The 13737-nt window shown below is 44.9% G+C and overlaps 1 protein-coding gene across 1 annotated transcript in view; it reads left to right on the plus strand.

Moving 5' to 3' along the window:
- Positions 1 to 6608: 6608 nt before the first annotated feature.
- Positions 6609 to 13737, plus strand: part of LOC136317762 (trophinin-like) — a 43653-nt gene continuing 36524 nt past the window's right edge. Inside the window, 2 exon segments of the mRNA XM_066250506.1 lie at positions 6609 to 6935; positions 8520 to 8636. Coding sequence (XP_066106603.1) covers positions 6609 to 6935; positions 8520 to 8636 — 444 coding nt within the window.

Consider the following 13737-nt stretch of genomic DNA (forward strand, 5'->3'; position numbering starts at 1 on the left):
ATAGCTCAGCACTCAGTTTGGACACGTGGCCCTCTCCACACAGCACGCCTCCCTCCACACAATGTGCTCTTGTACATGTACCCGCCTGGCCCCAACCTTTATGCTCACGGGCACAGTGCACCGTGCACTTTCCCACTGACTCTCATCCACATCAATTACAGTAGCTGTCACCGTGTGCTAGGGAGTGCTCTGAGTGCTCCCCATCCACTATCTAATCTCCACTCACAGAGGCCTGGCTAGGTAAGCTAATGATGCTCACATCTTACAGGCAGGGGCTCCAAGGCCAGAGAGGGGCACGGATGCGTCCCAGGGCACACAGAGACTGTAAGGGAGCTGGAGCCATTTAACCCCCATCACCTACCTCCCAGTCAAGGGCTCCTTCCATCAGAGCACGCTGACTGCTGACTCAGAGTCCATAATTAGAACGTGTGTACACAATGCCCATATTTGTACATATAAATGTGTGCGTGTATCTCTGTATTTGTGCAGATGTTCCTCACACAGCATCTGTGACTAATAACAGACCTATACGCAGAAAGGGAGTGAGTCACCTGCTCCTCTGGGCTCCTGCAGCCCTGCATGGTTTCTCCCGGTGCTGTCACTGTCTCCCTCGCTGCACTGGCCGAGTCTTGAGAACAGGACACCCCGGTACTCAGTACAGGGTCACAAACACTGCAATCACTAAGACAGGTTTGTTCAATGAACAAGGACATGTCTTAATGAGCTGAGTGTCTGTGACAGATTGGGATGCAGCACTGAGCCGCTGCAGAGCCCACTGGAGGATCAAAGCACAAGCTTCTAGAGTCCTGGAGTAGAAGCCTTGCCCTTTGTCCAATAACTACTCTCCTTCTGAGAAACAGCCCCTGGCACTTGATGACTAATTTAACACAATTAAATTACTGGCCCTCCAAAAATAAATGAACGGGACTACATCAGACTAAGAAGTTTTTGCTCAGCAAGAGAAACTGACAACAAAATAAACAGACAGCCAACTAAATGGGAAATGATATTTTCAAACAGCAGCTCAGATAAGGGCCTAATATCCAAAATATACAAAGAACTCATAAAACTCAACAACAAACAAACAAACAAACAATCCAATAAAAAAATGGGAAGAGGACATGAACAGACATTTCTCTCAGGAAGAAATGCAAATGGCCAACAGATATATGAAAAGATGCTCATCTTTAGTTATTAGGAAATGCAAATCAAAACTGCAATGAGATACCACCTCACACCTGTTAGATTAGCTATTATTAACAAGACAGGTAATAGCAAATGTTGGAGAGGCTGTGGAGAAAAAGGAACCCTCATCCACTGTTGGTGGGAATATAAAGTAGTACAAGCATTATGGAAGAAAGTATGGTGGTTCCTCAAAAAACTGAAAATAGAACTACCTTATGACCCAGCAATCCCTCTACTGGGTATATACCCCCAAAACTCAGAAAGATTGATATGCAAAGACACATGCAGCCCCATGTTCATTGCAGCATTGTTCACAGTGGCCAGGACATGGAAACAACCAAAAAGTCCTTCAATAGAAGACTGGATAAAGAAGATATGACACATATACACTATGGAATACTACTCAGCCATAAGAAATGATGACATCGGATCATTTATGACAAAATGGTGGGATCTTGATAACATTATATGGAGTGAAATAAGTAAATCAGAAAAAACCAGGAACTGCATTATTCCATACGTAGGTGGGACATAAAAGTGAGACTAAGAGACATTGATAAGAGTGTGGTGGTTATGGGGGAGGGGGGAGAGGGAAAGGGAAAGGGGGAGGGAGAGGGGCACAAAGAAAACTAGATAGAAGGTGATGGAGGACAATCTGACTTTGGGTGATGGGTATGCAACATAATTGAACGACAAGATAACCTGGACATGTTATCTTTGAATATATGTATCCTGATTTATTGATGTCACCCGATTAAAAAAATAAAATTATAATAAAAAAAAGAAAAAGATAATGACTGGATAAAGGAAAGAGTGGGTGAATGTAATGTAAGTAAATTCATGAATGAATCAGTAAATAACTGTGAATGAGGGAATGACTGAATGAGTTGCTCTGTGAAACTTTCCCTATGTATTTTGCTAAGTGTTGTGGAAGCCACACTGGCCAAAGCTTGCTTTGCTGGGAATCAGCACTGGGAAGGGGAGGGCACTGGGAGGACAGCAGGAAGTGCAGGCTGTCCTTGAGGATATCGTCTCAGGCTCTGTGGGCCAGACGGACGTCCTGGCTGCCAGCCTTGCTCTAAGTTTCATCTAGAGGTGTTTGAAGGCCAGACTGACTACACCAGAACCACTATGTCAGAAATATAGATTCCTGGACCCTACCCTCAGTAGGCTGGGGAGTGGCCCAATCATCTGTTTCTGACCAGTTTCTAGTTGAACTTGATGTCTGGCCAGGTCAGAGAACCACTGACCTGGCCTTCCCACCTCCTCTGAGAGATGAGTACACAGGCTCAGAGAAATCACTCCCGTCAGTGGCCATCCTCACCAAGCTGTTTAGCTCACAGTTCCTGCCTAATGTGACCCTGATAATCCAGAGCGACCGTGTGGTACACTCAGAGGAGAGACAGACACATGAAACATGGGTTCAAATCTCAGCTCTGACCTTCCCCTGAGGTGGGGGTGCAGGCAGGTGACTCAAATGCTCTGCTTTCACTTTTCCCACCTGCACAATGAGGAGGTGCCATCTGTGGCCCAGGGGCATGGTGGGAATTTGAGAAAATCCCTCCCTGCTAATCGCTGGTGCAGAATACTGAAGATTTGATGAAAACTGCAATCGTTAGAATTATTGAGCAATTACTAAGGACCAACTATGGTGGTTTAGTCCCCACAAACACTGTCGATGAAATAGGAGCTATTATCATTCCCTTTCTACTCGTGTGGAGACTGAGGCTTAGAGAGTGTGAATAATTTTCCAGGGCCTCACAGGCAGTGTCTGAGTCCATGGAGCCTGCACTCTTCCACCCAAAGCTAAAACTAGCCGCTCCCTCCCCCTGCTCCTTAAAGGTTAAAAGGGAGGGTAGAGCCAATCCTGTGGGGATAAAAACAGCACAAAGATCTCTGAAAGGAAGGAAGTCCAGGGAATGTATGTAAGCAGGCGCCTTCGAGAGTATGGGGCCTCAGTTTGCCCCTAAGCTTCCTGACAGCTGTAGCAGAAAAGGGGGGTGGCAGAATTCCCAAGTTCCCATATTCTGGGAGGAAAAAAAGGCACACAGACATGTCTAAATAGACATGTGTCTTCAACTGAAATTCCAGAGGAGTTGATCTTATGACCAGCTCAGCAAACATCCGGGACCAGAAATTCATCTGTGTTTTCATGAGGCGCTAAAAGGCATATTCACACACAGGATTCTGAGAGTCAGAAGGCAGAGGGGCAAGAAAGCACATGAAACTCGGAAGCAGAGCCTTGACAGACCACAATCTGCCACAGTAGTGAGGGGCACAGGAGGAAACCTAGGCCCCATGAGTGTGTCTTACTCTCCTTACAACACACAACACACAGCCTCGCTGGCAGGAGACACAGGCTGCTGGTCTACCTGGGGCCAGGACGCTGGGACTCAGGATGCATGGCAGCTGAGCCAAGGCAAGGTTGTGCATGCGGGTCAGACTGCCAGAGACCGGAAGCTGAAGGGAGGGCTGGATCTGCAAGGGTGGGTGGGCTTGCTGGAGGAGGTGGAGCTGGTTTTAGGATTTGGAGAGGGAGGAGTCTGACATGTGACCAGGTGGAGGGCATTGTAGGGAGGAGGAGCAGCAGGCGGTGCAGGGCTTTCTGCTCACCTTCCCCAGATATTGCTCCTTTTGATGTCCCCTTGCCTGGCTTCCTGTTAGTGAGCCCTCCCTGTCAGTCCACCCCAACCCTCCTCACTCATATAGGTGCAGCTGGCTTGCCCCCATCTACCAGAATTGAGAGGGGAGAGACCTGTGTCCGAGTCACCTTCTGCCCGACACTGCAAGACCAGTCTGCCTTCTCCAGCTCAGGCATCATGGCTGACTTTGTGGTCCAGTACGATGTAGTCATGGAGGACATCATTGGCGATGTGCAGGTGAGGGGCCAGGGCAATGGAGAGAGCATGAGCTCTGGAGTCACACAGGTCTGGCCAACAATCTGGCTGCTTCAAGTTGCTCATGTCGTCCTCCCAGGGCTCAGTGAGTTCTAGTGAACAAAACCAGGAAGCTGTGTGGTGACACAACTTCACAGCTGGAGAGACTCATGTGCTCCCAAAAGTGGTGGACCTGGAACGGTACAAATGGAATCCAGTTCCAAATGAATCGTTCCTCATTGAATCAAGTCATAGCTCTGTCTTAGCCAGTCCTTTGGAAAGTGAATTATTGGCCAGTAATAAGTTCCACATTCACAGGCTCTCACACTTCCTGCACCTTTGATACCCCAATATTCTCTTGGACTTTCCTGCTGCATCCAAGTTTTCAAAGTTCTTTGTGTTTTATTTGAGCCATTTACCTAAACAGGAAACTCTTAAATTCTGAGCCCTCACACTCATGAGGGATGAGTGGAGATCTCCTGCACTGCTAGAGAATCAAAGCACTGATTCAAGACCCTTGGCTTTATGAGAATGCTTGCATAGTCCCAGACAACCTTTCCTGCCACACCTCTCACTGCCTCCAACACCCAATGGTCGTCCAGATGCCACCCCCACTACACCACACTCCATTCTGCTAAAAGACCTGAATCTGCCATTTGTCTGTGTATGAACATTTGCTCATACCATCTGCTCTCCTGGGAATATCATCTTTCCCCTTTCCCCCATGGGTCAGTGTACTCCTTGTCCTTAAAGTCCTTGCTCAAACGCCACCTTCCTGATAACCTCAACCTGCTCACAGTTCCTCTCTCTTCTCTGGGCAAATGTAGGGCTTTGGTTTCACCTCTCCTCCTGCACTTATGTGTTCACTAATTCATTTGTGAGCACATCTCCACCAAGCAGAGCTAGTCTAACCCAGTCTTGTCCCCGCTGACTCTGAGAACTCAGAAAAGAGTTGGACACAGAACCTATTCTCCCTCTGGAATTCCCCAGTCCTGAAGGGGTAAGATCCATAGAGTCTCCACAGTCATGAAATGTAAGTGTGTGTATAAATCTGAAAGGGGTGATGTGCGGATACCACTGAGGAGGTTTTTAAGAAAGCCTTCCTAAAGGGGTTGGTCTTTGAATTAGCACGGGAAAAATGAATAGAGTCTGCCTCTACCTGGGCAGAAGGTGATGGGAATTCCATGCAGGGAGAGGAGAAAGAGCATGTGCAGAGGCACAGGGGTGTGGCACAAGCAGCCTGCTGTGTAGGGGGACTGAAAGGAATTTGCCCTCTCAGGATAGAGCTGAGGGTACCCAGCCAGCAGGTGGCAGCAGTGGCCTTGACCTGGGGTTCTGTGGTGTGTGAGTTAAGGTATCTATCTGCTTCTTTGTTCTTTACCTTTTCCACCATCACGTGGGATAGAAATGCAGGAAGAGTAGGTGGAACCAAGCATTGAATAATATGACCCACACTCCCAGCCCATTTGTGTCCTGACTCTTGCATCCCCTTACCAAGAGCCCCTCAATTTTCCTCGCTTTCCTACTAAAGTATCCCCATCTTTCAAAGGCCAGCACATTAACCCTCTATACAGTCGGTCAGGACTCCCTGGAAAGCGAGTATGTGTCATGCCCACTGCTGGCTGATGTTGGAAACCTGGGGTGAATCACACACTGATCCTATTCACTGTTTCTGGGTGGAACAGAGATTGTCAGTTCTGACACAGGGTAAGAGGTGCTCTTTCAATGTCAACACAAGTTATGAGGGAAGCCGTCATGAGTGGCGATGGTGGTCAGGGAGAAGGCTCCCTGAAGGAAGTGAAGACTGACCTGGGTCTTTAAGTATGCGAAGAAGTGTACCAAGTTGGGAGGGGGTTTGTGAGAGGGCAAAGGCACTCCAGCAAACTCAGGGCTGCATGATACAAAGAAGGGAGTCTGCACATATCCCGGAGTGTGTGGGCACGACAAGTAGGTTGGAGTACCTGGAGCATTGATTTCAGCACCAGAAATGGGACGAGGCGAGACCGAAGGCTGCCAGTGCTGCAGGGGCGCGACAAGGAACATGAGATTTGTCTTGACGTGATCAGGGAGCCAAGAGAGGGAGTGGATTGTGCGATTTGTACTTAGAAAGGCCAGACTGAACAGGAACTGCAAAGAGAAATGGATGGGATGGAAGGGGCTACAATAGAAGCAGGGACACATGAGAGAAAGAAGTCCTGAAGTGGGTCTGAGTAATTCTGGGACGGAGAGGAGGGGTGAACCTGAGGTATTCAGCAGATGAAACCATGAGGAGTTGGAGGCTGGTTAGGTGTTGGAAGGAGGGGCCCAGGAGAATTCAGGAGTGACACTCAGGTTTGTATCTGGAGTGGCCATGTGGATGGTGTGCCTTAAAAGACAAAGACACAAAGGGCTGGATGGGGGATGGGGCAAAAAAGGAAGTTATTGTTAGGACAGGATTTATTGGAGGCGTCTTCAGACAGCTAGGGGACCGGGTCCAATAGTGAGTGGGTATGCAGTTGCAGGGGGACAAGAATGAAAACATTGAACTGGAGAGAGAGATGTGAAGTCATGAGTGGAAATTTGGCAGTTGAAACCCAGAGAGCCCCAGGGAGAACGTGTAGAGCCAGAAGAGCAGATCCAGCGTGGCAGTTGCTGAGGCCAAGATTCCCATTCACGGAGCTATTGATCTCAGCCGGCAGGGTGTCTGCCCCACCAACTGCCAAGAGCCCGCCTGCTCAGAGCTCTAACGTCTTGCCATTTCCCTCTATTGGGCTACGCAAACATAAACGTTTTCTTGCAAACCATGATTCAAAACTATGGGGAAGCACCACTGAAGGGACAGGTGAAGAAAAGGGAGCCCCCAAAAGGGACTGGAGGAGATGGACCAGACTGCTGGTAGGAGAATGAGGAGCGCGCACCATCTCCGAATCCCAAGGGGAAGGGTCTTGAAGAAGCAGAAACAGAAATCAGTTGTGAAACTCATCAGGGAAGTACGGTTCGATGAGGACTGAAACATGCCCACTGAATTTGGAAACCAACCAGTCGTTGTTGCCTTTAGTGAGGAAAGGGATGCCGTGTGGTGGAGGTGGAGCCCAGTCTGCGGTGGGCAGAGGAGTGAAGTGGAGATGGCAAGAGCCTTGCAGGTGCTGATGGAATTCCCATGGCCTGCTGCAGGGAGGAGAGAAGCTGGCCTGAATCTGGGTGGGATTGCGATCAGTGGGGTTTGTCCTAATGGATGGAAAGCACACAGCAATTTTGTATTTTAAAGAAGACCTTGTAGGGTGTGTTTGTTGGGTTGGAGAGCAGGAGCCTGACTGCTGGCGGAGGTGCTAGAGGCCAGCGGTTCATGGGCACAGGACGGCACCCTTTTGTCTTTCAGTAGAGGGAAGAGGTATATGGGGATGCGGACTCCGAGGAAGGGTAAGGTGGCAGTCAGGGAACATGGCCTGGTGTCCTTAAGTTTCTTTGTGAGGAACGGAGGGAGACCTTTCCTGGGAGTGAAAGGACTCGAGAGTTGAGCTGAGTGTGAGAGGCTGGTGACCTGGCTTGTGCCTCTGGCTTATAGGATGTGACGTGTGGGGTGGGACCATGAGCACGGGACCACAGGGAGGTTATTTTCCCAGAGCTCTCACTCACCCAGGTAGGGGAAGAACAGAGGAGGACATAGTGTGTCCAGCCTTGTGATCGGAGAATGCCTGAATGGCAGAGAGGAGAAAAGCCGTTTATCTCAGGGCAGAGCCAGCTTCGGACAACTGGGCAGCTCAGACCCTCCTCCAGCCCATAGTTCTCCAGGCTGTGCTGATATTAGTCCCAGGGCCCTCCCAGCTCCCCCACTCCTTCCCTCAGCTATCCCAGCCCCCAGTCTGTGCAGAGGGAGACAAGGAGTAGGGGGAGGGGGCAGCAGCCAATCAAATCCCCCACAGCCTTAGGCATCTGCACCTGGTCTAACCAATCCCCTCTGAACAAACAGCTCACTCGGCCTCTGCTCTCTCCTCCCCTGCCTGCTCTGCCCAGCAACAGCAGAAAGGAGGTTGAAGGAGGAGAAGGAGGCCCTGCAAACTCCCAGACCCTGGCAGCTAAGGAGCTGGGCCCCACGCTCACTCTATAGAGGGAGGTTAAAACAATAGTTCCAGTTCCTGGAGCCCAGGCAAAATGTCCCTAGGGGCCCTCAAGACTGTGCAAGCCCAGCTCTCATGGACAGGAACTCACATATTACAGAGATCCTGCTCCTTGCAGCCTTGGGCCACAAGCCAGTCTCCACAGCTCTGGGGCAGGCCCTAGACCGACAGTCTGAACAGAAGAGACACAGTTCTGGTGGAGGAGATGGATAGGGAAGAGACAGTGGCACTAATGCTTATTTAACTAGAAACAGTGATAAGGCCTGGGAAGGAATAGAGCTGTTTTTCATGTAGGAGAGTATGAGGGGAGCTAATTTAGAACAGCTTTCACAGTTCTTATGGTTTCACCTCTTTTGTCCAGATTTACGACGGCTATTTTATTCATTACTTTGCCCCCAGAGGCTATCTGGCTGTTGAGAAAAACGTGGTGTTCGTTATTGATGTGAGCGGCTCCATGTTTGGTACCAAGATGAAGCAGGTAATAAGAAACCTGGACACCTTTTGTACCTCTTCCTTTTAAGTTTCAGCAAGCAGAGATTGCTGGAATACTGGCTTTAAGTTTCAGCAAGCAGAGATTGCTGGAATACTGGCTCCCTGGGGCCAGAGACCCTGTCATCTCATCTTCCTTGGAACTTATAGGCCTGGGCCTACTTTAGGGTCCTGGTTCCAAATAATCTCCAGAAGGCACATCCTATTCAAACTGCAGAAAATCACAGACAAAGAGAAAATCCTTTTTAAAAAGACTCGTAGGAAATAACGCCTTGTTTGCAGAGGAACAAGGATAAGCATTAGTCAGACATATCTTGAGAAACCATTCAAGGAACAAGAAATTGGAGTGAAATATTTAAAGTGGTAATTGGAAAAATAAACAAAAAAAAACACTGGCCTAGAATTCTGTGTACAGCATCATTGTCTGCCAAAGTGACGGAAACAAAGAGTATCAGACAAACAAAAATTGAGGGAATTCTCATTAGGAGACCTGCCTCAAACAGGTCTCAAAATGTTAAAAGAAGTCCTTAAAAGAAAAAAGTTTTTCAGACAGAAGAAAAGTAGTATAACTCAGGTACTTAGATGTACATAAAAAAAGGGTGTTAGTGGAGGAATAAATGAAAGTAATATAAAATATTTTAATCTTAATTAATTGAGGTAACAGAAAACAATTTATTCAAAATAATAATAATTACATATTCAGTGAACATATATTTATTTATTTATTTATTTATTTACAGAGTCAGAGAGAAGAATAGATAGGGACAGACAGACAGGAATGGAGAGAGATGAGAAGCTTCAAGCATCAGTTTTTCATTGCAACACCTTAGTTGTTCATTGATTGCTTTCTCATATGTGCCTTGACCATGGGCTTTCAGCAGGCTGAGTAACCCCTTGCTTAAGCCAGCGACCTTGGTTCTAAGCTGGTGAGCTTTTGCTCAAGCCAGATGTGCCAGCACTCAAGTTGGTGGCCTCGGGGTCTTGTACCTGGGTCCTTCTGCATCCCAGTCCGATGCTCTATCCACTTCACCATCACCTGGTCAGGCTGAACATTCATTTTTGAAGAGTGAAATTAATGACAGCAATACTCTAAGGGACAGGAGAAGAGAATTGGGACTACCTTGTTCCTCGACTTACGTTGGGATTATGCACCCAGTAAATGCATTGTAAGGTGAAAATACCGTAAGTCAAAAATGCATTCAATACACCTAACTTACCAAACATCATAGCCTACCTTCAATGTGCTCAAAGCACTTACATGAGCCTACAGTTGGGCAGTCATCTTCAGTTTCATCTCAGGAGTAATTGCCTTCCTCTTCTCACCAGAAACATGTTGACATTTTGTGACATGATGGGATGTGAAAACACAATACAAAGTATCCAAAAAAACACTGGCAACACTGTAGAGTATCTGTTGCTTTCTCACATGATTGTGTGGCTTGACTGGGAACAGTGGCTTTCTGTCACTGCCCAGCATCACAAGAAAGTATTGATCCTCATATTGCTATTCTAAGAAAAGATCAAAATTCAAAATTTGAAGTACAGTTTCCACTGAATGAGTATTGCCTTTGTGCCACCATAACGTTGAAAAAAATAAGAAGTTGAACCACTGTAAGTGAGGGACTGTCTGTACTTGCACTACTTGTGAAGCTGTATAGTGATATTTGAAAGTGTACCTGCATTAATTGTAAAGACATATTGCAGACTCTTGGTTAACCACTAAGGGAAAAAATAAAAGCGAAAACATAGTGGATATGCTAAGAGACAAAAGAAAATGGACATATAAAACACTCCATTGAAAACATAGAAGGCAGAAAACGAGTGGAAAACCAAAACAGGGGAGAAAAAAAAAAGAAATAGTTTAAAATATGGCAAATACTAATCCAACTATATTAGCAATCACTTTAATTTTGAATAGTCTAAATACACCAATTAAAAGACTAAGACGGTTAGTAGATTTAAAAACAAAACAAACAACCAGGAAAACAAGACCCAATTGTATGTTATCTACAAGAAACCCATTTTTCAAGATAGACACCAATAGATTAAAAGTAATAGATAGAACGGAAAAAAAGATGTACCGTGCTAACACTAATCAAATGAAATCTGGAACAGCTGTATTAACTTCAAACAAAATAGACCTCAGAGCAAATAAATTATAAGGGGTTAAGAGGTGCGTTATATATAATAATAAAAGGGTCAATTCTCCAAGAAAACATAATAATCCTTAACGTGTATGTGGCTAACAATAGTGTGTTATGATACACGAGGCAAGAACTGATGGAATTGCATGGAGAGATGGATGAAGCCCATGTTATAGTTGGAGAATTCAACTCCTTCTTTCAGAAATGGACAGAACCAGCAGGCAGAAAATCAGTAAAGACATAGTTCAACTGAACAGCAGCATCAGTCAATTGGATTTAATTGACATCTACACAGCACTTTATCCAACAACAGCACAAGACTCATTCATCTCATTCAACATGCGTCTCATGAAACATTTGCTGAAATGGACTACATCACGGACCATAAAATGCACCTTAACAAATTTAAAATAATAGAAATCATACAAAGGATGTTGGCAAATTAAGTGAAATTTAACTCAAAATAAATAACAGAAGAATAGCAGGAAATCTCAGAATAACAGGAGATTAAACAACATACTTCTAAAAACATAATCTGTCCCTGGTTAACAGGATGGTCTCAGGAGAGGCCATCCTCTATGTCTCAGCCCTCTCAACAGAAACAGTAATATGTTGCTCACCTCCCTATTCCAGAAAGGTGTGACCTGTCCTCAATTCATGGCAGGAAAGACTCTTATCCACTTAGAAGTACTCAAGTCATCTTCCATCAGTTTAAGATGCAGAAAAAGGCAGAGTACATACTGATATAAAGAGTTGAACGTATAATATTGTGCTCAAAGTCACAGCATTTAGCACTTTCAAATATGAATGTGAGTTCCTGGTCCCTCACTGGTGAGCGTGGGACCTTGAGAAAGTCACTCAGCCCCTCTGAGCCTCAGCATCATCACCTGTAAAATGGGGATAACATTAGTACTTTCTTCATTGTGTTGCTGTGAGGATTAAATGAGCTGATTGCACCTAGAGTATTTTTCACCGTGCCTGGAACACAGATGGATCCTGTAAATGGTACCTAATAGTAGAACCTACATACCCTATTTCCTGAACCTCCTATGTTCCCAGCCCTATGATTAGTACTATCATGGAGAAGGGAGCCAGGAAGAAAAAGTATTCTAAGTCCTGTTCTCAGAGGGCTCAATATCTGGATGGAGAATGAGTGGAATAAGTGAATCAGAAAAAGCTAAGAACTGTATGATTTCACACATAAGTGGGATATAAAAATGAGACTTATGGACACAGATAAAGGGAAGTGGTCGAAGGTGAGGGTGGTAAAGAGGGACAAATGTACAGTGACTGAAAATGATTTGACTTTGAGTGATGGCCACAAAACACAATCAACAGCTTTCATGCTATGGAAATGTTTACCTTAAACCTGTGTTGATCAATGCCACCCTGTTAAATTTAATTTTCTGAATAAAATTAAAAAAATAAAAAGAAGAAAATGTTCTACATAGACAGTCATGAACAGTCTGGAAAATAAAAAGTCCTAGTGTGAAGGGCATGGGTCAGAATAGGCAATCAAGGAAGGGTTGCCCAGGGAAGGAACAGCGCAAAAATGAGTAAGTAAAGGGGAATTGCAAAGGTCTGCTATCTAAAGGACACAGCAAGAGCATAGTTGTGGAGACAAGATCGTATCTGGGTTATCTGGGAGCTGGTAAAGACCAGCGTGGAAGAAACAGGGTGAGGTGGAAGAACAGATTAGAAGGAACAGGACCAAGCATGCAAAGTCATAGAAAGACAGCTATAAAGACCTGGAATCATCAAGCTTTTCAACTTTAGGGCCCAGGGATCACTGAATTCTGGGTCTTGGGGTCCAGTAACCCTAGAACACATGATCCCCAGCTCTGTGAAAGCATGGAGCTTGAATTTTGCAGACTACTGCTGTCTAATAGCATTTTTTTGATGATGGAAATGTTTTAAAATTTTGATATTTGCCAACAGTTGCCTGGTCACTTGAAATGTGGTTACTGCAAGTGATGAAACAGAATTTACTCTTTTTTCTTTTAATATTTTATTTAGAAATTAACTTTAACAGGGTGAAATTAATTGATAAGAGTACATAGGTTTTAGGTGAACATTTCTATAGCATTTCAACTGTTAATTATGCTGTATACCCATCACCCAAAGTCAAATCATTTTTTGTCAACTTATATTTGTTGTTCTTTACAGCCTTCCTCCCACCCCCTCAATAATTTGTTAAAAAATCAAAGAGAATTCAAGGGTAATTTTCATACCGCCATTACTCTGACATCATCTCTGTTGTTTAAATTTATAATCCTCTCTCTCACAATTGTTTTTCTATTTAACTTTATTTCACAAGCCCATTAATATTTCTTGCAGTACTGGTTTTACATAATGAACTCTTGAGCCTTTTTTTTTTTTTTTTTGGTCTGGTAAGCTCTTCATTTTTTCTTTAATTTTAAATGATAGCTTTGGTGGATAATGTATTCTTGATTTTAAGTTCTTGTTTTGCATCACTTTGAATATTTATTACCAATCCTTTTTGGCCTGAAATATTCTGTTGAGAAGTCAGGTGTCATCTTTATGGGGGCTCTTTTGTAGGGTAATTAATTGCTTTTCTTCTTCTGCTTTTAAAATTCTTTGTTTTATTTTTGGCATTTTAGTTATGATGTGAATTGGTTTGGGCATTTTTGGGTTCATATTTAGTTGGTCTCTCTGTGCTTCTTGAACTGGTGTGACTTTTCCCTTCATCAGGTTAGGGAAGTTTTCAGCTATGATGTCTTCAAACAAGTTTTGTTTCCCTTGTTCATTCTTTTCTCTTTCAGGAAACCCAATAATGTGGATGTTGTTTAATTTCATGTTGTCACAGAGGCCTCTAAGAGTTTCCTCAGTCTTCCTGAGCCTCTTTTCTTTTTGCTGCTCTGCTTTTGTGCTTACATATTTATCCTTTACTCTAAATCGCTGATGTGATCCTCCACTGCATCCAAC

Source organism: Saccopteryx bilineata, chromosome X (assembly GCF_036850765.1).
Source record: "Saccopteryx bilineata isolate mSacBil1 chromosome X, mSacBil1_pri_phased_curated, whole genome shotgun sequence".
In the NCBI taxonomy this organism is placed as follows: domain Eukaryota; kingdom Metazoa; phylum Chordata; class Mammalia; order Chiroptera; family Emballonuridae; genus Saccopteryx; species Saccopteryx bilineata.